The sequence below is a fragment of the Cydia strobilella genome, chromosome Z (genome assembly GCF_947568885.1).
Source record: "Cydia strobilella chromosome Z, ilCydStro3.1, whole genome shotgun sequence".
Lineage (NCBI taxonomy): Eukaryota > Metazoa > Arthropoda > Insecta > Lepidoptera > Tortricidae > Cydia > Cydia strobilella.
Window position 1 is genome coordinate 3,276,640 of NC_086068.1, and position 22,072 is coordinate 3,298,711.

Consider the following 22,072-nt stretch of genomic DNA (forward strand, 5'->3'; position numbering starts at 1 on the left):
AGTACTCCACCATAACTGTGGGTGCTGGATTACTTGAGGAACGGCAACCGGCAGCAGAACGACGCGGTGGTGCTCATGTACATGGCCACGCAGATCGCCGAGGGCATGAGCTATTTGGAGAGCAGAAGCTTCATACACAGGTAAGTCATTTGTATTTGGTAGTACTCCATCATAACTGTGGGTGCTGGATTACTTGAGGAACGGCAACCGGCAGCAGATCGACGCGGTGGTGCTCATGTACATGGCCACGCAGATCGCCGAGGGCATGAGCTATTTGGAGAGCAGAAGCTTCATACACAGGTAAGTCATTTGTATTTGGTAGTACTCCATCATAACTGTGGGTGCTGGATTACTTGAGGAACGGCAACCGGCAGCAGATCGACGCGGTGGTGCTCATGTACATGGCCACGCAGATCGCCGAGGGCATAAGCTATTTGGAGAGCAGGAGTTTCATACACAGGTGAGTCATTTGTATTTGGTAGTACTCCACTATAACTGTGGGTGCTGGATTAATTGAGGAACGGCAACCGGCAGCAGATCGACGCGGTGGTACTCATGTACATGGCAACGTAGATCGCCGAGGGCATGAGCTATTTGGAGAGCAGGAGCTTCATACACAGGTGAGTCATTGGTATTTGGTAGTACTCCACCATAATTGTGTTGAGGGAGTGCTGGATTGCTTGAGGAACGGCAACCGGCAGCAGATCGACGCGGTGGTGCTCATGTACATGGCAACGCAGATCGCCGAGGGAATGAGCTATTTGGAGAGCAGGAGCTTCATACACAGGTGAGTCATTTTTAGTACTCCACCATAATTGTGTTGAGGGAATCTACTTGAGGAACGGCAACTGGCAGCAGACGCGGTAGTGCTCGTACACTTGGCCACGCATTTAGTCAACCATAGAGTAACTTATACATACTGAACCTTTAACAGGCTTTTGACAAGTTTTCAGAGATAGTAATATATGACATATTCATGTATTGACAGTTTCATTTATGGCAGCATAATCCTTTTTCTCTTTCACTCTTATAAATTTCGGTATTTCGCCATTGCCTCCTTGCTATGATGCCATAACCCGATCATAAAAAAATGCCCGGTCGGTGATAAGGACAAAGCATGGCACTATTTTCTCTTTCCTCTTTTAGGAATCGCAATAAGGCCAGGATTACACTCGTAAGTTTTACTTACGTAAGTAGGGACAAAGCTATTTGCTAGAATGAGATAACGATATTTATATCTCATTCTGTAGTATAGCTGTGTACCTACTTACGTAAGTAAAACTTACGAGTGTAATCCTGGCCTTAGACTACTCGTATCTTTCTCTATCAAAGAGTGCCAGGCCCTTGCTAATCATCCTCTTGTTCGCAGGGACCTCGCGGCCCGCAACTGCCTAGTAGGGGAGAGCCACCTCGTAAAAGTGGCCGACTTCGGCCTCGCCCGTCTCATGCGAGACGACACTTACACCGCCCACGCCGGCGCCAAGTTCCCCATCAAATGGACGGCGCCTGAAGGCCTGGCTTATAACACATTTAGTACCAAATCTGACGTCTGGGCCTTCGGTATTCTACTGTGGGAGATAGCCACTTATGGAATGTCACCGTATCCTGGAGTGGATTTGGCTGATGTCTATCATATGCTTGAGAAGGTAAGTACTATTTATTACCCATAAATAGGGCCGCTTTGTAAGGCCTGCATTTCATCATCTTCAGATTGCGACGTATGAAGTGTCACCGTATCTCTTTGGCGGATGTATATCATATGCTTGTGAAGGTTAGTACATGTATGATATAACTATAGTCACAGAATAAATAATATTACTAGGTACAGAAGGTTCACTCTAATAACGCGTCTATTACGACAGATATGACCGCTAGGTGGCGCAAGCGCGAACAGGCGTCCGTTCCGTAGCGGTGCGCGGCAATTACTATGGCTAGACACCAAAAATGGTGTGGGCTGCATTTACTTGTAGCGACGCGACGAAATCGCGGAGTGAGCCACGCCTGCCAGTCTAATTTATTAACTGGACTGCCGTTGAATTGTATACACCGCCCCCGCCGCTGCCTGTGGTGGTGGGCCTGAAGGCCTGGCTTATTACACCTTTCATACCGAATCTGATATTTGGGCTTTGGCCTTATATGTCTATACAAGGAATATAAAATTGTATCGTTATGTACTTGTCTCACCTCGCCTTTTTCCTTTTCCAAACGGGATACCACCGTTTAGCCAAAATATTTTTCGCCAAATTTCACTTCCCAACAAACTTATGGCATCAGTTTCATTTCCCAAATGAAATTTTAGCAAGTTTTTATTTCGCAACCATTTCATTTCGCAACCCCATAGTTGGGAAATGAAAATCACATACAAGGTTGGGTTAGGTTAGGTTGGATTATGAAAATTTGCCAAATGATAATTTGCGTAAAATAGTTTGGGAAGTAATACTTTGGGAAACGATTTTTGGCAATACATTATTAGTAAACCTTTCCAAACACTACAAATATAAAACATTTCATTCAAACAGTAACTCGGTCAACGTCATCGGCTCCTTCAATAAACTAGCTAGGTAATGCTAAATATTGCAGTAGTTAGTCACGAAGTTTGTAAACGTAACACTATTTCCGTCAACTGTGCTGCCATTAGGTTACCTAGATTAGTAAACAATGACCTAGATTTATATTTAACTTTGCCGTACCTTTCAACAAACTGGTGCTTATCTATTTTGATTAAAAAAATCATACTTAGATAACCTGATACTGCTAACAAAGTAAATGCGTTCAAAGCATAGAGTAACTTATACTAGAGCGGTACTGTCATAGTAAATTTTGTAACCCCTGTAAATTCACTGCCATCTCTCGACACACTTTAAAACTAAAAATGAAGATTTATAAAAATACGATAGAATGTATTTAAATATAGATAAATGATTTTTTTATTTGCATTAATTATTTTTATGATTTTGACCCATGTTCTTTCACTGATATGCGTTAAAATTGTTAAATAACAAACGAAACCGTCAATTCCATCTATACGACTGTAGGCCAAAACTAGTAGCGCCCTCTGAACGAGAATCAAATTTTCTTGATTTTCGAGGCAAGTTTTTTCCTTAGACTGTATCCATCTATTACGGAGTTATATCTATCTTTGGTTCAAAGAAAACGAAAGGTATTATGCTCAAAGGTAACTTTATTTTAGTTAAACATAATGTATCTACAGTATCTTCACAATAACTTTTATTAGAACTAAACTATCTAGTTTGAAGGTTTTTTACTCTAAATTTCGGGTGACAGTGCTTGACACATCATAATGAGGGCTACCGTTTTTGTGCTTACCAGTTGGCGCCACTGTAGATGTAGGTCCAGAAAACAGATCTCAAAATTCTTCTATGCTTATATTTATAAAATCAATACGTTCTAATACACAAAGGTATTTTAACGTCTAAATGTGCCATTTTTTCAACCTGTTTAATTTTGCATATATTTTAGTTGGCACTTTTTTTAAACCACTAATATTTATTAAGCTATATCTATTGTTTACCATGGTTAATCAAAGATGGAAAATTATTTACCACAATTATGAATAAGGAGTGAAAATTCCCTATAAAAAAAAACTTGAATCCCCCAAAACTTCTATGCATTTGACATTTCGAAAGACCTAGCGGCGCAATTAAACGCGGTAGCCCTCATTTAAAAGATGGAAATTTTGACATAATAATTACATAATACAGTAGGTAGTAGTATCTTTTTATACTAGAGGTTATAAATTATAATATGCTAAGCGTATTGGTATTTAAATAGTCTTTTAAGACTATTTCCTCGCATCACCGGTCATGTCTGTTGTTCTTAATTAAAATATGTAAAAATTCTCAAGTCATAAAAATACAACTTTTTCTCCTTTTACACTCCCTTTTCTACTGGCCGAAAGTTCTTTGCCCAGTTTGATGCGTATTGAGTGCGTGACAGAATTCTTACTCGAAATTATCACGGGGATATAATAGGTTCCTCTGACCTTGAGGCTGTAAATACACGACTTTGCTCCTAATTTTAAATTTAAACGTGTTTTTATATATTTTACTGACTGCTACAAATCACATCGATCAAATTTTATAATTTCTAGTCACAAAAACACCTACTAGGAGCATTATGCAATTTAAATTATATTTTTAATTTTTACATGACAGCCTAGCAAATAGAGGCACATAAATGTTTGTTACACAACGAACACCGAGGCCTAGTGACCGAGATCCTGGAGAATATCTCCGAGGCCGAAAGCTCCTTACCCAGTTTGTTGCACATTGAGTGCGAGACCGAGTTCTTGCTGAAGTCTTTCGCGGGGACGCAGGTTCGGGCCCGGACTGGGCCGATTTCTGCGCCGGTCTCCACTGGAAATAAGATATAAAATAAACTTTACAGTACATGGTACATGGAGCGCAGTATACTAGGTGTTCGCAGAACTGATAGAATCAGAAACACGGAACTGCGCTGCAGAACTCGAGTTGTAGATGTAGGTGTCCAGACCGCTAAGCTTAAGTGGGACTGGGCTGGGCATGTCTGCCGCATGCACCCTGAAAGGTGGGCCAAAATGGTTACTGAGTGGGACCCACGGAACACCATAGATGGTGCTGGCCGGGGTGCAGGCAGGCCGAAAAGGAGATGGCGGGACGACTTGGACGCATTTTATCCGGATTGGCGGGACACTACAAACGACAGGGTCGAGTGGAGGAAACGAGGGGAGGCCTTTGCCCAGCAGTGGGACACTAAATTAGGCTATTAAAAAAAAAAGTACATATGGTGCTACTTTCTCGCACTAGTGCGTAAAAGAGCACTTTTCGTGCATATGTCGAAAGTTTAAAGGGCCATATGTACTGTAAAACGTTGTACTACGATACACGTGCGAATAGGTAATTCGCAACTCGTGTCGATTTAAAACACTCCGTGCGATCGTGTTTTTATTTATCGCCACTCGTTTCGAATTTCCTCTTTTCCACACTTGTATCGTAAATAACTATTTCATTTCTCATGCTCTGAAAGTGGGTCGATGTTGTTCTAAAAAGTGTGCAGAAAATGATACATTTCTGCTCTAGAGCACTGTACTTTCTAAGTTCATACGTTTTTTCTTTTTTTTTACGATAAGCAATTAAAATCTTGGTTTTGAATGGATTTTTGATATAAAAACTCCCCGTTCCATAAATAACGATATTTTTTACCTAAATTGTTATTTGAAAGTACCCAAGAAATACTATTGAAGTTTATACTTAGCCGTGTGTATTCAAAATGAAAAGTAGAGTGTTTAACTCGGATAAAAGGCACCATTTCAGTCTCGGACTATTGGCGCTCTCTACTATTAACCCCCTTGTTCATAAAACTTAAAATGCCATTTTATGTCCGTTTTTATATCCTGGTTATTAAAAAGAATGTTTGGGTAGTTAAGGTAGAACCGGACCAAGCTAATCCCGCACAGAAAAGTGACAGATAAAGGGAAACTAATTTTAACAATCTTCCTCCTTCCCTTAGTCCCAGTTCTATCTGGGGTCGGGCCTCCTTGTACGGCGGCGCCAGGACGCTCTATCCTGGGTTGTCATAGGGGTAAGGTTCTGGGCTTTCATCTCCCGCTTGATATTGGACCACCATGTGTCGGGAGGTCTTCCTCTTCCCAAGGATTTAGTGAAACTAATTTTAACAATATTAGTTTTTATTTTTATAACGCAAACCATAAAGGCAGGGACAGGTATGCAATGCATTATGACATCTGAACCCTGAAATTTGTGGTATTTTCTATAAAAAGAGACCTTATTGTCGATGGCGCTTACGCCATTATAAACGATGCTCCGATATAAATACAATGCCGCGCGACGCTGTGCGGCGTAAGCGCCATCGACAATAAGGTCCATTTTATAGAAAATGCCCCATTTGTATGCTTAGAAACATACGTGTCATACGCAACGCAACGCATGACGAGTATGTTTCTAAGCGTACAACTTTCAAGGATTTGCCACACTGGATGCGTTCTGCGGGCAGCGGTCAGGTCAGGCTCGTGCATGGAATGCTGCTCCCATCTATGGGACGGTTCCGCCAAATATCAGCTGGCGGCCCTGGACTCAATAGAGCGCCGGGCTCATAGACTCTTTGGCGATGACCCATCTGTCAAGTCAAGGATACAGAGCCTTGAGCATCACCGTCGAGTCGCTTGCCTATCGGTGTTCTATCGGATACATTCCGGGGAGTGCGCACAGGAACTGCACGACCTGATCCCACCTTCCCCTTTCCATCATCGGACATCCAGGCGCGGGGAGCGAATGCACCCGTTCGTGGTCCACATTCCATTCCACATGGTACGGACGGCTAAGGAATGGAATGCGCTCCCGCCATCTGTATTCCCTGATCCTGATCTCTTTAAAACAAGAGTGAATAGGCTGTTACTGAACCGGTGAGCTCCATCTTAGGCCCTGTCTTCACTTTCCATCAGGTGTGACTAGGGCCAATCGCCGATCAGTTTATAATAAATAAATAAAACATCAACTTTAAAGGTTGCTGTCAATGTTGTTAATACATAATGCGGGTTTGACCTGACCGCTGACCGCAGAACGCATCCAGTGCGGCAAATCTTTCAGGGTTCAGATTGTCACAAATAAATGTAATAATGCATTGCATACGTTGCGTACGTGGAATAAGAGTGTCCCTGCAATTTGTGTACTTTGATCCTATGGCATGACATCTGCTAAATAAATACTACTATAATTTAAGAGATCCTCTAATCTTGAATATTGAAAACTATAAGCACGGTTTCTCACTTGGGTACTTACCTAGTTTCGCTGACTCCGCAGTAATAACCAGACATAAAAACGCCATGCCTGGTATGTAGCAGTCAATGTTAGGTACCTGAAAGCGAATGTTTTTTCGGCTTAAGCTTCTGTTTAAAATAACTTCCGTTCAATTTGTATCCACGGTACCAAAATAACGGTTCTAGAGTGAGAACAGAGAGAGATAGGAGAGGGAGACGGAGACTTAAGGGAGTGAGGCGAAGGGAGAGGAGGAGAGAATGAGTGCAAAGGGATAGGTGAAGAGAGGGGCAAGGGCGGGTATAATATCATAGGAATGAGCAGGGAAGGTGGCAGAGACAGGATTAGAGTTAGGGATTAGAGCGTTTTCACATTGTCCGATATCGGATGTAGGATCTGACATCCGCGTAGTCAGGCCGCGGGGGCGCACACATACGCACACAAATAAATATAATCGGTCCGACAGCTGACGAATCTCCGACGTGGCTGAATTTATCTTCCGATATCAGATGTCGGAAGGCGCCTATGACGAAAACAGCTGCAGGAATGTTATTGGCTTTAAGCTCGCGTTTTTTGCGTTATTTATCGTTTTTAGTGTTCCGTACCCAAAGGGTAAAAACGGGACCCTATTACTAAGACTCCGCTGTCCGTCTGTCCGTCTGTCACCAGGCTGTATCTCATGAACCGTGATAGCTAGACAGTTGAAATTTTCACAGATGATGTATTTCTTTTGCCGCTATAACAACAAATACTAAAAAGTACGGAACCCGAGGTGCGCGAGGCCGGTCCTTTTTAGTAATAATGATTTATTTAATGCATAAACACATATCCTACATTTTACTTCCTTCCGACATCCGATATCGGATCGGACAATGTGTAAACGCTCTTAGTGGGGGGGGGGAGAGAAAGTGAGAGAGAAATACTAACCGTAATGTTGGCATTATCCGGATGGTCGGGGTCCCAGCAGCCCCTGTGGTCGTAGGACAAGCAGTTGTAGCATTGCAGACCCTTCACTGTGGCCGGTATTAGCTTGGTGCCCTTCTTGGCTGCCAAGGGCTTCTTGTGTCGCTCCTTTTTTCCTGGAAATTATTGATATCAAAGATAGATATAACTCCGTAATAGATGGATACAGTCTAAGGAAAAAACGTGCCTCGAAAATCAAGAAAATTTGATTCTCGTTCAGAGGGCGCTACTAGCTTTGGCCTACTGTCGTATAGATGGCGTTGACGGTTTCGTTTGTTATTTAACAATTTTAACGCATATCAGTGAAAGAACATGGGTCAAAATCATAAAAATAATTAATGCAAATAAAAAAAATCATTTATCCATATTTAAATACATTTTATCGTATTTTTATAAATCTTCATTTTTAGTTTTAAAGTGTGTCGACAGATGGCAGTGAATTTACTGGGGTTACAAAATTTACTATGACAGTACCGTTCTAGTATAAGTTACTCTATGTATGTATGTATGTATGTATGTATAAACTCTTTATTGTACAAAACACAGAACACTGTATGTATGGCACAGAAATAGGCAGTACAAAGGCGAACTTATGTATCCCTTTAAGGGATTTCTATATATATTAATATATATATTTTTTAGTTATCATATTTTTTTTCTAAAAGTAAGTATCATCATTGTAGCCGCACATAAGGCAAATTAAACTAAACTTTGAATTGGCTGTAAGTAATAATTAATAAACCTTGAAAACTAAAAATAAAAATAAAACTATAATATCTGGCTCTAACTATTTCATGTAAAAATGTTCATTTACGTTATACTGACCTATCAATATTATTTTAGTAAAAGTATCTCAGTAAAATAATTAATAAAAATATGCTTATACCTGTATAGGCTAGATGACAAATTTTCATTAATGGTATCAATCGATCAGGTTTATTTTTAGGATCAAATGTCTATATGGAACCCATTGCATTAAAGCGATACAAAAGTCAAAACTGATAGTCAAAGTCCGACAGTCATACTTCCCTCGCGAAACGCTCCTAACAAAACGATAAGACAGTGACCTTGACCACATAGCCCATTTTGAATGTATGGACAAAACAAGAAAATTGCGTTTTTGTCGGTGAAATATTGCGTTTATGTATATAGTTGTTTTACAATCTGTTTTTTTGATAAAATGTAAGGAATCGAATGGTATCTTTACTTTTTTCCTTTTTGGAAGTTAAAAAAACCGGCCAAGTGCGAGTCGGACTCACACACGAAGGGTTCCGTTAACTATAAAAACGGTCACCCATCCAAGTACTGACCCTGCCCGACGTTGCTTAACTTCGGTCAAAAATCACGTTTGTTGTATGGGAGCCCCACTTAAATCTCTATTTTATTCTGTTTTTAGTATTTGTTGTTATAGCGACAACCGAAATACATCATCTGTGAAAATTTCAGCTGTCTAGCTATCACAGATCACGAGATACAGCCTGGTGACAGACGGACAGCAGAGTCTTAGTAATAGGGTCCCGTTTTTACCCTTTGGGTACGGAACTCTAAAAATTACTTAAATCTTGAAAGTTTCAATTCCTGTATATTTGTATTATTTCCATATATTATTTTAATATACATTATTGTGATAAATTGCTCATTTGCTATCTATGTTACTAGATTTTGTTTAAACATGTGTCATCATCCCTATTGTCGCCTGGCTGACTGGACAGTATAATAGAATAGAATAGAATAGAATAGAAAGGTGTTTATTTCTCTAGTTTATATGTTACATTATGTCCATCAGGTCGGTGGTGTGTTCGGCCTATGGGTGTGTCAGCCATAGATTAGTATATGTTATTACTGTAATAGATAAGAAACTCTCGGATATTTCACGTTCACGTCTCTACTAGTGCTGCCCCTAGCGGTCCTACTCTCAACTAATGAGACTGTATATGCAGTAAACACGCACACATGTACACACACACACACACACACACACACACACACACACACACACACACACACACACACACACACACACACACACACACATACTTATTCTTTACCTACAAGTAACAATTTTAATATTGGATTTTCTTTGTCGTACCAAATTCCATTGTATATGCTTAGAAAACTACATAAATCAGTTTTTCAGAATAAATAAATGAAAACTTATGTTGAATCAAGTACAATATATTATTTATAAGTACCTACTTATTTACATACGTTCTATTCCAAGTAACTAACACAAATGCAAATACAGCGTGAAAATATCTTAACAGCGAGTAGGTATACATAAATATAGTATGTAACAATTTATTTCCTGATTATGTTTTAAATAATAATCAGAGGCAACCTATTTCATTTCTTCTTCTTGATCCCAAAATAACTTGGAAAGCTTCATTGATAGTTTGATCCAACTTTGTAGTAATTTAATTTACATCCATTTTTGGTCGCATATTTCATAGTTTTTAGAACATTCCAGCTTTTTATCCACAATTTGTGGTGCGGTCATCTGGGTGTTACAGCGTATAGGTAGATTTTTCCTTTTTTAAGTTCACTGAAATTGCCATTGACAAAATCGAAAAACTTATCGAAGCTAGCACGATACCTGCCGTGTCGCAACTTTATCCTGGAAGCTTTTTAATACCTGAAAATATATTTACAGTTAAGATGTTATCAAAATTATAAAAAGATTATTTTATAGCGAAACAGGACAAGTTTTGAGCATGCATTTTAAAGGTGTGCTATTGTCACATTTAATGTTAGGTAACAAGAAATCAGTTAATCAGGATATAATTCATGCAAAATGTCGACAAAGGTAAACGTATTGCGGTTGGATTTTGTCATTAGATGTAGGTCTTTCCAATTTTGGCAGGTTGTAGTTGATTTATCAGATTAAGACCTAGCCACGGAAAACAGTATCTTAGTTATGATAATCAGAGCGACGTGTATCTAAAGACGGGCCTTACGGGCACTAAGAAGCTAGTTCAACGGTTGTTATTTGAAATGTTACAATGTTCCATGTTCCATCACCAAAATTTCATAAATATGCTTTGCTTTTGCTTTTGATAAAGATGAAATAATAAATAAATGTTCCGGAGCACTATATCTGTTATACTCGAAAATTTACTTACCGTGTCCTTGTACCGATGTACATACAAGAAGGTACACAGATTCGGCGCGGCCCGGCCGCCATTGCTTTTCATCTTGTCTGCGTTGGTTTGGTTGAATGAGTAAGAGCACAACTCAACACAACTCACAAGGTTGGTTGTGATACAAAGAAACGCTGTTAGTTAATATCTTAACATAAATCTGATCAAAAATATGTTTAAACGGAATTTATATTAAAAACCAACTTAGAAATAATTTCAAAATTTCCCGTCAAACCAAACGTCATTTGGTTTTTTATTCGTCATAATACGTCAATCTGTCATTGTACGGTGTTTGCACTACATATAAAAAAAAAACTACTTTTACGTTTCAAAAATTTGTTTCCTAGTTCATTTGCAACGTAAGGTTAGTAACACTATCAAAACATTTTTTATGAAAATAATATTCTTCTAGATTTAATTAAATACGATTAAGTTACCTGCTTAGATATTTGTTTGGTATATTTCGTTTTCTACCATCTACACACAAGAATGATATCTAGCCACACTCAGCCCTCCTTATGCTAAAAGGCGGTATGTCAAAAACGAGTGAACTGGAAATGGAACGTTATGATTAAAATTTAAGGTACTTATTTGCATTCAATCTTCAATTGAGATACCGCTTTTTAGCTCAGCAGGGCACTACGGCCGAGCAATAGATGTCCAGCATAACCCAGAGATGGCATTATTATCAGCATTACATTACTCCTCTTCAGAGATACTATACCATGGTGTCAGCTACTTACAATCTACCTATGTGTGTCTAAAAAATCTGTATAGGTGTCATGTTCTTTCTTTCTTTTCTTGATGGACTTGAGGGCGGTGTTGCCCGTAGCCAATGTCACGTAAAAGGGTAGGAACAAAATAAATGCTCTTAGAGCACGACGCTGTTCGGTGGTTGTTGTAGTTGTCTCGTAAAACCGATAGCTAGATTTACGAGAAGCACCTGGACTACCGGCCGTTGACTCCAAAATGGTGGTTAAACACGCTTTGAGATTAATTCTCCATTCACTGCACACTACCACATTAGATTATTGTATAATAGAACTATCGATATTACACTTTAAACAATATTAATGAGCAAAAAACAAAGGAATTAATCACGAGGCTACTATCAAGATGGCGTTCGAACCGGAAGACCAGGTGTCATGTTGTTTGTGCTGGACAGTATAACAACAAAATAAAGTTGAATCCACCCGTATAAAAAATCGGTTGAAACTCACCGAAAACGGCGACAGCGAATACCAAGTATAACAGGCCCTTTGCGAGGATCATGGCACCGGCGGGACGCGTGCGTTACTCGCGATTCTATGCGCCGTCTGGACGCTGCGCGTGCGCTGGTCGAGTATATATGCGCTCGGTCTGTTTTCCTTCGCTGTTATAGGGTGAACAGTTTGAGCCGAGTAGACTTAATAGTCTACTAGCTGTGTTTTGGTACTAAAAATTACATTCTTACTAACTTAACGGTCTAACCACCCACCACTCCATAGCTGATCAATAGTAGATTGTTAACCAAAGGTATTCATTTCTGCCGAGGTAGTTTGGCGCTCGAACGCAGTGATAGCGCCAATAGTCCGAGGGTGAAATTATGCTTTTCACCCGAGTTAAACGCTCTACTTTTCATTTCAAATACGAGGAAAGTAAAATGCATGTTTTTTTTAAACATGACTATGTATACAATATTAACAATTTAGGCGAAATTATCGTTATTTATGGAATGGGGAGTTAAATATTAAAATAGAAATTGTATAACAAATCCATTTAAACTTAAATTTCAATTGCTTCTCGTAAAATAATATTAAAAAAGCTTACTTGGAACCAAAGATAGATATAACTCCGTAATAGATGGATACAGTCTTAGGAAAAAACGTGCTTCGAAAATCACGAAAATTTGACTCTCGATCAGATGGCGCCACTAGTTTTGGCCTACTCTCGTATAGAGGGCGTTGACTATTTCGTTTGTTATTTATAATTTTAACGCATACCAGTGAAAGAACATGGGTCAAAATCATATAAAAATAATTAATGCAAATAAAAAAAAACATTTATCCATATTTAAATACATTTTAACGTATTTTTATAAATCTTCATTTTTAGTTTTAAAGTATGTCGATACATGGCAGTGAATTTAAAGTGGTTACAAAATTTACTATGACAGTACCGCTCTATCTTATTATATCCTCATTGCTTGGAACGTAAAATGCTCTAGTGCAGAAACGTATCATTTTCTGCACATCTTTTAGAACAACAATGACCGTCTTTCGGAGCATGAGAAATGAAAAAATAACTTACCAACCGTTTTTGTTAAACGGTAAACCCGTAATTTTGGACCATCCTGTACTCGCTGCAGTTTACAATACAAGTATTTTGTTGCAATATTACGGGATACTGGAAATGTAAACATTCCTACTGTTTACATGAAAATAACTGTTACGTTATAATATTACTTGCATATATATGATGAAGCTTAAATAAATGTGGTTTTAGATGTAACTCCTATATATGTGACGTTTTCAACCAAAAGGTACCACATTGTCGCTTGTCGATAAGGTTGATTTCTAATTGAAGCTATATGGAAATACCGCCTTACTGACAAGCGACAATAAGTACCCTTTTGGTTGAAAATGGCACATATAGTAAGTAAGTAAATATTCTTTATTGCACCAATATTATACATTTTACATACATGTATAACTACAAAGAAATATTTAAAGAAAAAATAGAACCAGGTAACAACAGGCGGTCTTATTGCTAGAAAGCGATCTCTTCCAGACAACCTTTTGGTAGCAGGAAATGTAGAACTCGTACAAAAGACAACAGGTAGTGCAAAGAGCTAAATATGGAGACTATTAAAAACAAACACACATACTACAATTACTACTTATACATATAAGTATTAAAACAAAACCTAACACACAAATAAATATACAATACATATATATAATATATATTTATACAAGCATATATACAATATATAAAATGGCAACTTAAGGCAGAGATAGAAAGTATAGTTTTAGCTGATTTTTGAATATGGGGAGAGATTTAGATAATCTTAATTCTACTGGTAAAGCATTCCACAGCCGAACGGCCCGGAAGGTAAAAGAGCTATTATAAAATTTAGAAGTAGATCTTTAAACCTTAACCTATAATAAACCTTTTCTTCTTGTTAAAATCGTTGACATTCGATGACTTTCTATGTCGGTTGTCAATAAAACTCCTTGCCAGTAAAATATCAGTTTCAGCCAATCTCAGTAAAGTTTTCATCTATGGTTTTTATTATTAACTGAACGGCCGAGTCATTATTGTCATTAATCATTATTTAAGTACATTGTCTCAAAAAAGACCACCCTATAACATCACCTTTTTGTATTTTTTTCTTGTACAGTCGCCATCAGATACATCAGAGCGACCAAGGTATTCACAATATCTGAACGCGCTCTAACGCCTTCACAATAGAGGCGTGTTCAGATATTTTTGAGCGCCTTGGCCGCTCCGATATATCTGATGGCGACTGTACCTACAGAATTCTTAGGACTATACATAGATTGACGATGACCTTGAGGAATACCTTTGTTAGGGTTCCGTACTCAAAGAGTAAACACGGGACCCTATTACTAAGACTCCACTGTCCGTCTGTCTGTCATCAGGCTGTATCTCATGAAAGTCATGAACCATCATAGCTAGACAGTTGACATTTTCACAGATGATGTATTTCTGTTGCCGCTATAACAACAAATACTAAAAAGTACGGAACCCTCGGTGGGCGACTCCGACTCGCACTTGTCCGGTTTTTTTCATCTGTAATAGTTGATAAAAGAGTACTTTGTTTTATTTTAATGTTAGACTTCCCACATACTGTACATCGGAAAAACGGATCTTTTTACAAACGAAATCGTTATGTAAACTAGACATAGACGAAAGCAAAATATTGATATGATCGAGTGTCATACTCGTGTGAACTTTGCGCATGTTTCTTTAGAAACATTAAACATTTACAATATAAAGGTTTTTAATGTCTCTTCCAGGGCTATCGCATGGAGTGTCCCCCCGGCTGCCCCCCGGCCGTGTACGAGCTCATGCGCCGCTGCTGGCAGTGGAACGCCCCCGACCGCCCCACCTTCCACAAGATCCACCACGACTTGGAGCACATGTTTCAGGACAACAGCATCACCGAGGGTGAGTGTCCCCCGCTGTCATTTTTACCAGGGCTACCGCATGGAGTGTCCCCCCGGCTTCCCCCCGGCCGTGTACGAGCTCATGCGCCGCTGCTGGCAGTGGAACGCCCCCGACCGCCCCACCTTCCACAAGATCCACCACGACTTGGAGCACATGTTTCAGGACAACAGCATCACCGAGGGTGAGTGTCCCCCGCTGTCATTTTTACCAGGGCTACCGCATGGAGTGTCCCCCCGGCTTCCCCCCGGCCGTGTACGAGCTCATGCGCCGCTGCTGGCAGTGGAACGCCCCCGACCGCCCCACCTTCCACAAGATCCACCACGACTTGGAGCACATGTTTCAGGACAACAGCATCACCGAGGGTGAGTGTCCCCCGCTGTCATTTTTACCAGGGCTACCGCATGGAGTGTCCCCCCGGCTTCCCCCCGGCCGTGTACGAGCTCATGCGCCGCTGCTGGCAGTGAAACGCCCCCGACCGCCCCACCTTCCACAAGATCCACCACGACTTGGAGCACATGTTTCAGGACAACAGCATCACCGAGGGTGAGTGTCCCCCGCTGTCATTTTTACCAGGGCTACCGCATGGAGTGTCCCCCCGGCTTCCCCCCGGCCGTGTACGAGCTCATGCGCCGCTGCTGGCAGTGGAACGCCCCCGACCGCCCCACCTTCCACAAGATCCACCACGACTTGGAGCACATGTTTCAGGACAACAGCATCACCGAGGGTGAGTGTCCCCCGCTGTCATTTTTACCAGGGCTACCGCATGGAGTGTCCCCCCGGCTTCCCCCCGGCCGTGTACGAGCTCATGCGCCGCTGCTGGCAGTGAAACGCCCCCGACCGCCCCACCTTCCACAAGATCCACCACGACTTGGAGCACATGTTTCAGGACAACAGCATCACCGAGGGTGAGTGTCCCCCGCTGTCATTGTTACCAGGGCTACCGCATGGAGTGTCCCCCCGGCTTCCCCCCGGCCGTGTACGAGCTCATGCGCCGCTGCTGGCAGTGGAACGCCCCCGACCGCCCCACCTTCCACAAGATCCACCACGACTTGGAGCACATGTTTCAGGACAACAGCATCACCGAGGGTGAGTGTCCCCCGCTGTCATTTTTACCAGGGCTACCGCATGGAGTGTCCCCCCGGCTTCCCCCCGGCCGTGTACGAGCTCATGCGCCGCTGCTGGCAGTGGAACGCCCCCGACCGCCCCACCTTCCACAAGATCCACCACGACTTGGAGCACATGTTTCAGGACAACAGCATCACCGAGGGTGAGTGTCCCCCGCTGTCATTTTTACCAGGGCTACCGCATGGAGTGTCCCCCCGGCTTCCCCCCGGCCGTGTACGAGCTCATGCGCCGCTGCTGGCAGTGAAACGCCCCCGACCGCCCCACCTTCCACAAGATCCACCACGACTTGGAGCACATGTTTCAGGACAACAGCATCACCGAGGGTGAGTGTCCCCCGCTGTCATTGTTACCAGGGCTACCGCATGGAGTGTCCCCCCGGCTTCCCCCCGGCCGTGTACGAGCTCATGCGCCGCTGCTGGCAGTGGAACGCCCCCGACCGCCCCACCTTCCACAAGATCCACCACGACTTGGAGCACATGTTTCAGGACAACAGCATCACCGAGGGTGAGTGTCCCCCGCTGTCATTTTTACCAGGGCTACCGCATGGAGTGTCCCCCCGGCTTCCCCCCGGCCGTGTACGAGCTCATGCGCCGCTGCTGGCAGTGGAACGCCCCCGACCGCCCCACCTTCCACAAGATCCACCACGACTTGGAGCACATGTTTCAGGACAACAGCATCACCGAGGGTGAGTGTCCCCCGCTGTCATTTTTACCAGGGCTACCGCATGGAGTGTCCCCCCGGCTTCCCCCCGGCCGTGTACGAGCTCATGCGCCGCTGCTGGCAGTGGAACGCCCCCGACCGCCCCACCTTCCACAAGATCCACCACGACTTGGAGCACATGTTTCAGGACAACAGCATCACCGAGGGTGAGTGTCCCCCGCTGTCATTTTTACCAGGGCTACCGCATGGAGTGTCCCCCCGGCTTCCCCCCGGCCGTGTACGAGCTCATGCGCCGCTGCTGGCAGTGGAACGCCCCCGACCGCCCCACCTTCCACAAGATCCACCACGACTTGGAGCACATGTTTCAGGACAACAGCATCACCGAGGGTGAGTGTCCCCCGCTGTCATTGTTACCAGGGCTACCGCATGGAGTGTCCCCCCGGCTTCCCCCCGGCCGTGTACGAGCTCATGCGCCGCTGCTGGCAGTGGAACGCCCCCGACCGCCCCACCTTCCACTTCCACGACTTGGAGCACATGTTTCAGGACAACAGCATCACCGAGGGTGAGTGTCCCCCGCTGTCTCTATTGGTCAGTTTCTCATGCAGTCTTGGTGTCGTACAGATTTAGAACAATCAGGTCATTTCGTCAATCAATAATTTATATACTTTCAGAGGTTTTCATAAGAAGTTTCAACATTCTAAATCGACATCTTTAGGTGGCGCCTTAGTTTGATATTTTGAAAAATTGAAAATTCAATTTGAAAATAAAAATGTTTTTCGACTCCATTTTAATGATGTCTGACGAGAAACAAAGCGTCTTTGGAATTATTACTCAAATATTTAATAAAATATTTGAAGTAAGAAGTTCCGATGCTAGAATTGGAACATACCTACTAGAACATAATTTCGAATAGGTAATATTACTGCAATGTTCTGCCACCAGAGTGCAGGACTAGCCTTTTTAGTAAACCATAGAGTAACTTATACATACTGTACCTTTAACAGGTTTTTGACAAGTTTTCAGAGATAATAAAATATGATATTGATGCATCAAGGCGGTTTGCTTACAGAGGACCTTACCGGGAAACGCGAATCCGAAAATTCGCTGCCTCTTTATCGCTCGAATATGCAAGTGACAGAGATGTTAGATAAAGAAATTTTCTTGTTTCACGATAAGACCCCTCAGGCTGTGGTAGTGGCGCCCTGGCGCCCCCTACGCAGTTTCGCGTAATGTTCCCTATTTCCGTGTCTTAAGTCGAAAACGCTCGACATGTTTCACTCCGTACCGAGGAGCGTCATCAGGAGCTTGCGTCGACGGTGACGGACCGGCGCAGACTGCGGGCCGCAGCCCTCCGCGCCCGATGACTCGGCGCGGGCGCCGGTGGCGGCAGGGGGGGCGAGAAACTACCCTCGTTTACATGTCGAGCGTTTTCGACTTAAAACACGTGAGTGACACGTTATTAATATATTGAATATGTCTGTGTCTCACGGAAGTTTTGTTATTAAAATTCCCTATTTCCTCTTTTTTTTTCAGATTTAGATTACTCCAAAAGTCCATTAGGAACCAGTTCGTCAAGGTCGGCAAAACATTATTGTTTGTATACTCGCAACCCGACGAATTGTTTCCGGATTTCTGGCTCCTAGCTTTGTCTAACAAACGTGGAATTAGACTGTTTACCTTCCGTGTTTCGTAAACACCGCTAGAAACCAAATACCATAACAATATTAACAACCTAAATCACTAAAAGATTTCAAATCATTATGCCATTTTGTAATGCTTGGTGTTTTAAAGGGATAAAGTTTAATTGTGGTTAGAAAATTGATAAATAAATTCGTAGTATTATTAGTCTTTGAAACGCGAAGGATAGGGTGACATTTGTTTTTTTTTTTTTTTTTTTTCATTTTATGCCATTGACGTTACAGGCCATTCCTTTTTTAACAAAAACAACTTCAATCCCAATAGGACAAAAAATACATATCTTCGTAGCTGAGAATATCTCGTTATAACCAAAATATATAATAAAAATAAAAGGATTTAATATCGTTGAGGTTCATTATGTAAAACTGAACTCAATATCAATAGAGTTTAACTACTTATCGTCTGAATCGATTCCGCTCGTGTCAAATCGTTAGTCGCGTCCAAATCATCACCAATATAATCGATTATATGGCTTTTTCAGATTTAATCGAGAATCGTAAAAAAATCGCTTCTAATTTGCATTGTCACAACCCTATAATTGCTTTTAGACATGTTTCAGCCTACCCTTCGAGTTTGAAAAATACTATAATAGGTACATTTTTATGGTTCCATTTTCTTACCTCAAGCGTGACATCTCACAAATAGTAGATTGTACAACAAGGGCATAAAGCGATCCATTTTCATCCGAGGCAATTTATTGGTTCGAGCACAGCGAGCGACCATTATAGTCGAGGATAAAAATGGACATTTATGCCTGAGTGTATACACTGCTTTTCACTACGAGTGTGAGTAAATGAGAGAAAACACTGGCAAGCGAAAAATAACTTATTTTCATTTTTTGTTTTTACCATTTTTCGGTTTCATTTTTTCACAACTAGTATGTATCAAGTTATCATCATCATCATCATCATCATCATGTCAGCCGATAGACGTCCACTGCTGGACATAGGCCTCCCCCAAGGCTCGCCACTCCGACCGATCCTGTGCCGCTCGCATCCACCGAATTCCCGCGACCTTCACCAGGTCGTCGCTCCACCTCGTTGGAGGCCTACCGGCAGTTCGTCTTCCGGTACGCGGACGCCCCTCCAGAACCTTCCGGCCCCACCGGCCATCAGTTCTGCGAGCAATGTGCCCCGCCCACTGCCACTTAAGTTAACATTATCTATTTTTATTTTTCAGAGGTAGAAAAGCAACTGCAAGAGGGCGGAGCCTCCACCGGGACTCCACAGATGTCTCTAAAGAAGAGCGGAGGCGATGCGGCTCGCGTCCAGATGCGGCGGCCTACCAACCGGCGGGGAAAACAAGCACCAACTCCACCTAAGAGGACCAGGTAACTAACCAACAGGGTACCAAGAGTGTGAAGGCACTGTAACGGGGCGACACCCCATTGGGACTCCACAGATGTCCCTAAAAAAACCGGCAAAGTGCGAGTCGAACTCGCGCACGAAAAGTTCCGTACCATTACGCAAAAAACGGCAATAAAATCACGTTTGATGTATGGGAGCCCCACTTAAATATTTATTTTATTCTGTTTTTAGTATTTGTTGTTATAGCGGCAACAGAAATACAGTCCGTTAACTCTCAGAATGACCTTCGGATTTTAGAAAGATACATCGGGTATCGGCGATAACACGCGAAGGTGATACTGCTGTTCCGCTTTCTTATTAACTCACAAAAAGTTTTAAACTTACCGCAAAAAGGTACGGATACCTATTGTCTCAATGTAAAATAAGCCCTAATTTAATGACATTATGCTTAATATTCGGTTGATGACTATATTGCGATTTGACTTTTTGTCATAATCTAAATAAAATAGAATCAGAATTTGATATTCGAAAACAAATTTGAAATTATATAGAGTTGATAATACCAGTCACATATTTCAATTCATATGGTAAAAATATACAATTGGAAAATTGAGATATTATTGGAATGGTGGTATTAACTACTCTTATATAGTTTAAGGCTGAAAAGACGACTGCACTCTTTGGGTGTTGGATTGCAACTAAATCAGTAAGAGACTGTCATTTTCTATTACGCGATTACGTCCGATTTTACCCGAAAAACGAATGTCCTTCTGAGAGTTAACGGACTGTACATCACCTGTGAAAATTTCAACTGTCTAGCTGTCACGGTTCATGAGATACAGCCTGGTGACATACGGACGGACGGCGGAGTCTTAGTAATAGGCTCCCGTTTTTACCCTTTGGGTACGGAACCCTAAAAAGGCTGGCGGCGACGCGGCGCGTTTTTTTTTTTTTTTTTTATAAACTGATCGGCGATTGGCCCTAGTCACACCTGATGGAAAGTGAAGACAGGGCCTAAGATGGAGCTCACCGGTTCAGTAACAGCCTATGGCGGCCTACCAACCGGCGGGGAAAACAAGCACCAACTCCACCGAAGAGGACCAGGTAACTGTTATCCCTAACGGATAAAAAAGAAGGAACCTCGAGGGGGCGACGCCCCATGTGGGGCTCCACGGATGCCATTGAAGAATTCTTGGGCAGGTGGGGGAGAGAAACATATCATTTTCTGCACACCTTTTAAAACAACAATGACCCTCGTTCAGAGCATGAGAAATGAAAAGTTTATAGTCGACTTGTCCGAAGCAACAACACTACTTAAGAGGACCTGACGAAGCCTACGTTGCGGACTAATTCAGCTTGCCTGATTTGACCCAAACAATAGGGATGTTGTAAATTTTTTAGTTAATTTTATAGATAGACACGTAATTATTCCCAAAAAATATATTTAAAAAATTAATTCATTAATTTGAATTCAAAAATCGAGTTTAATTCGTTTAGTTTTTAAATTTAGCGCCTTAACGCTTCAGGCTGTTACGTGATCTTGATGACGTCACGGCGTGATAAATAAACAATAATTTAAAGCCTGACCAGTAATATATGATCATTGTCAAGAGGGCGCTGTTCATTCTCATTATGGATGGTATAGAAAGGATCGCAATCTCTTATGGCAGAATTGTTGTAAAAGTGACCGCGTTAAGCTTTAAATAATAGTTCCTAATCTCTCCGGTGGCGCTAGTTAGGCTCTGGGACATGAGTATAATATGAACCATATAAGCAAAGATAGATATAACTCCGTAATAGATGGATACAGTCTAAGGAAAAAACGTGCCTCGAAAATCACGAAAATTTGATTCTCGATCAGATGGCGCCACTAGTTTTGGCCTACACTCGTATAGAGGGCGTTGACTGTTTCGTTTGTTATTTATAATTTTAACGCATACCAGTGAAAGAACATGGGTCAAAATCATATAAAAATAATTAATGCAAATAAAAAAATCATTTATCCATATTTAAATACATTTTATCGTATTTTTATAAATATTTATTTTTAGTTTTAAAGTGTGTCGACAGATGGCAGTGAATTTACTGGGGTTACAAAATTTACTATGACAGTACCGCTTTAGTATAAGTTACTCTATGATATAAGGCAACAAATAACCCGACCAAATTACGTAGGTTGTTTTTGGTAGTATTTCGGTGTATGGTGGCGCCGCCTAATTACTGTTTTTTGATGGAC

At 41.7% G+C, this 22,072-nt stretch overlaps 2 protein-coding genes across 2 annotated transcripts in view; one reads left to right on the plus strand and one right to left on the minus strand.

Annotated features, from left to right (window-relative positions):
• LOC134754577 (tyrosine-protein kinase Abl) overlaps positions 1-22,072 on the plus strand; it is a 93,756-nt gene that overhangs the window by 48,125 nt on the left and 23,559 nt on the right. Inside the window, exons 9-11 of the mRNA XM_063690894.1 lie at positions 1,370-1,646; positions 14,896-15,046; positions 19,709-19,859. Coding sequence (XP_063546964.1) covers positions 1,370-1,646; positions 14,896-15,046; positions 19,709-19,859 — 579 coding nt within the window. The remainder of the gene's footprint in view (positions 1-1,369; positions 1,647-14,895; positions 15,047-19,708; positions 19,860-22,072) is intronic.
• Positions 3,655-12,195, minus strand: LOC134754082 (uncharacterized). The gene is made up of 4 exons (XM_063690157.1): positions 12,094-12,195; positions 7,701-7,852; positions 6,798-6,873; positions 3,655-4,376 (listed from the first exon to the last, which is right to left on the minus strand). Exons 1-4 carry the CDS (start codon positions 12,143-12,145, stop codon positions 4,177-4,179), a joined length of 480 nt encoding a protein of 159 aa, XP_063546227.1. The 5' UTR covers positions 12,146-12,195; the 3' UTR covers positions 3,655-4,176.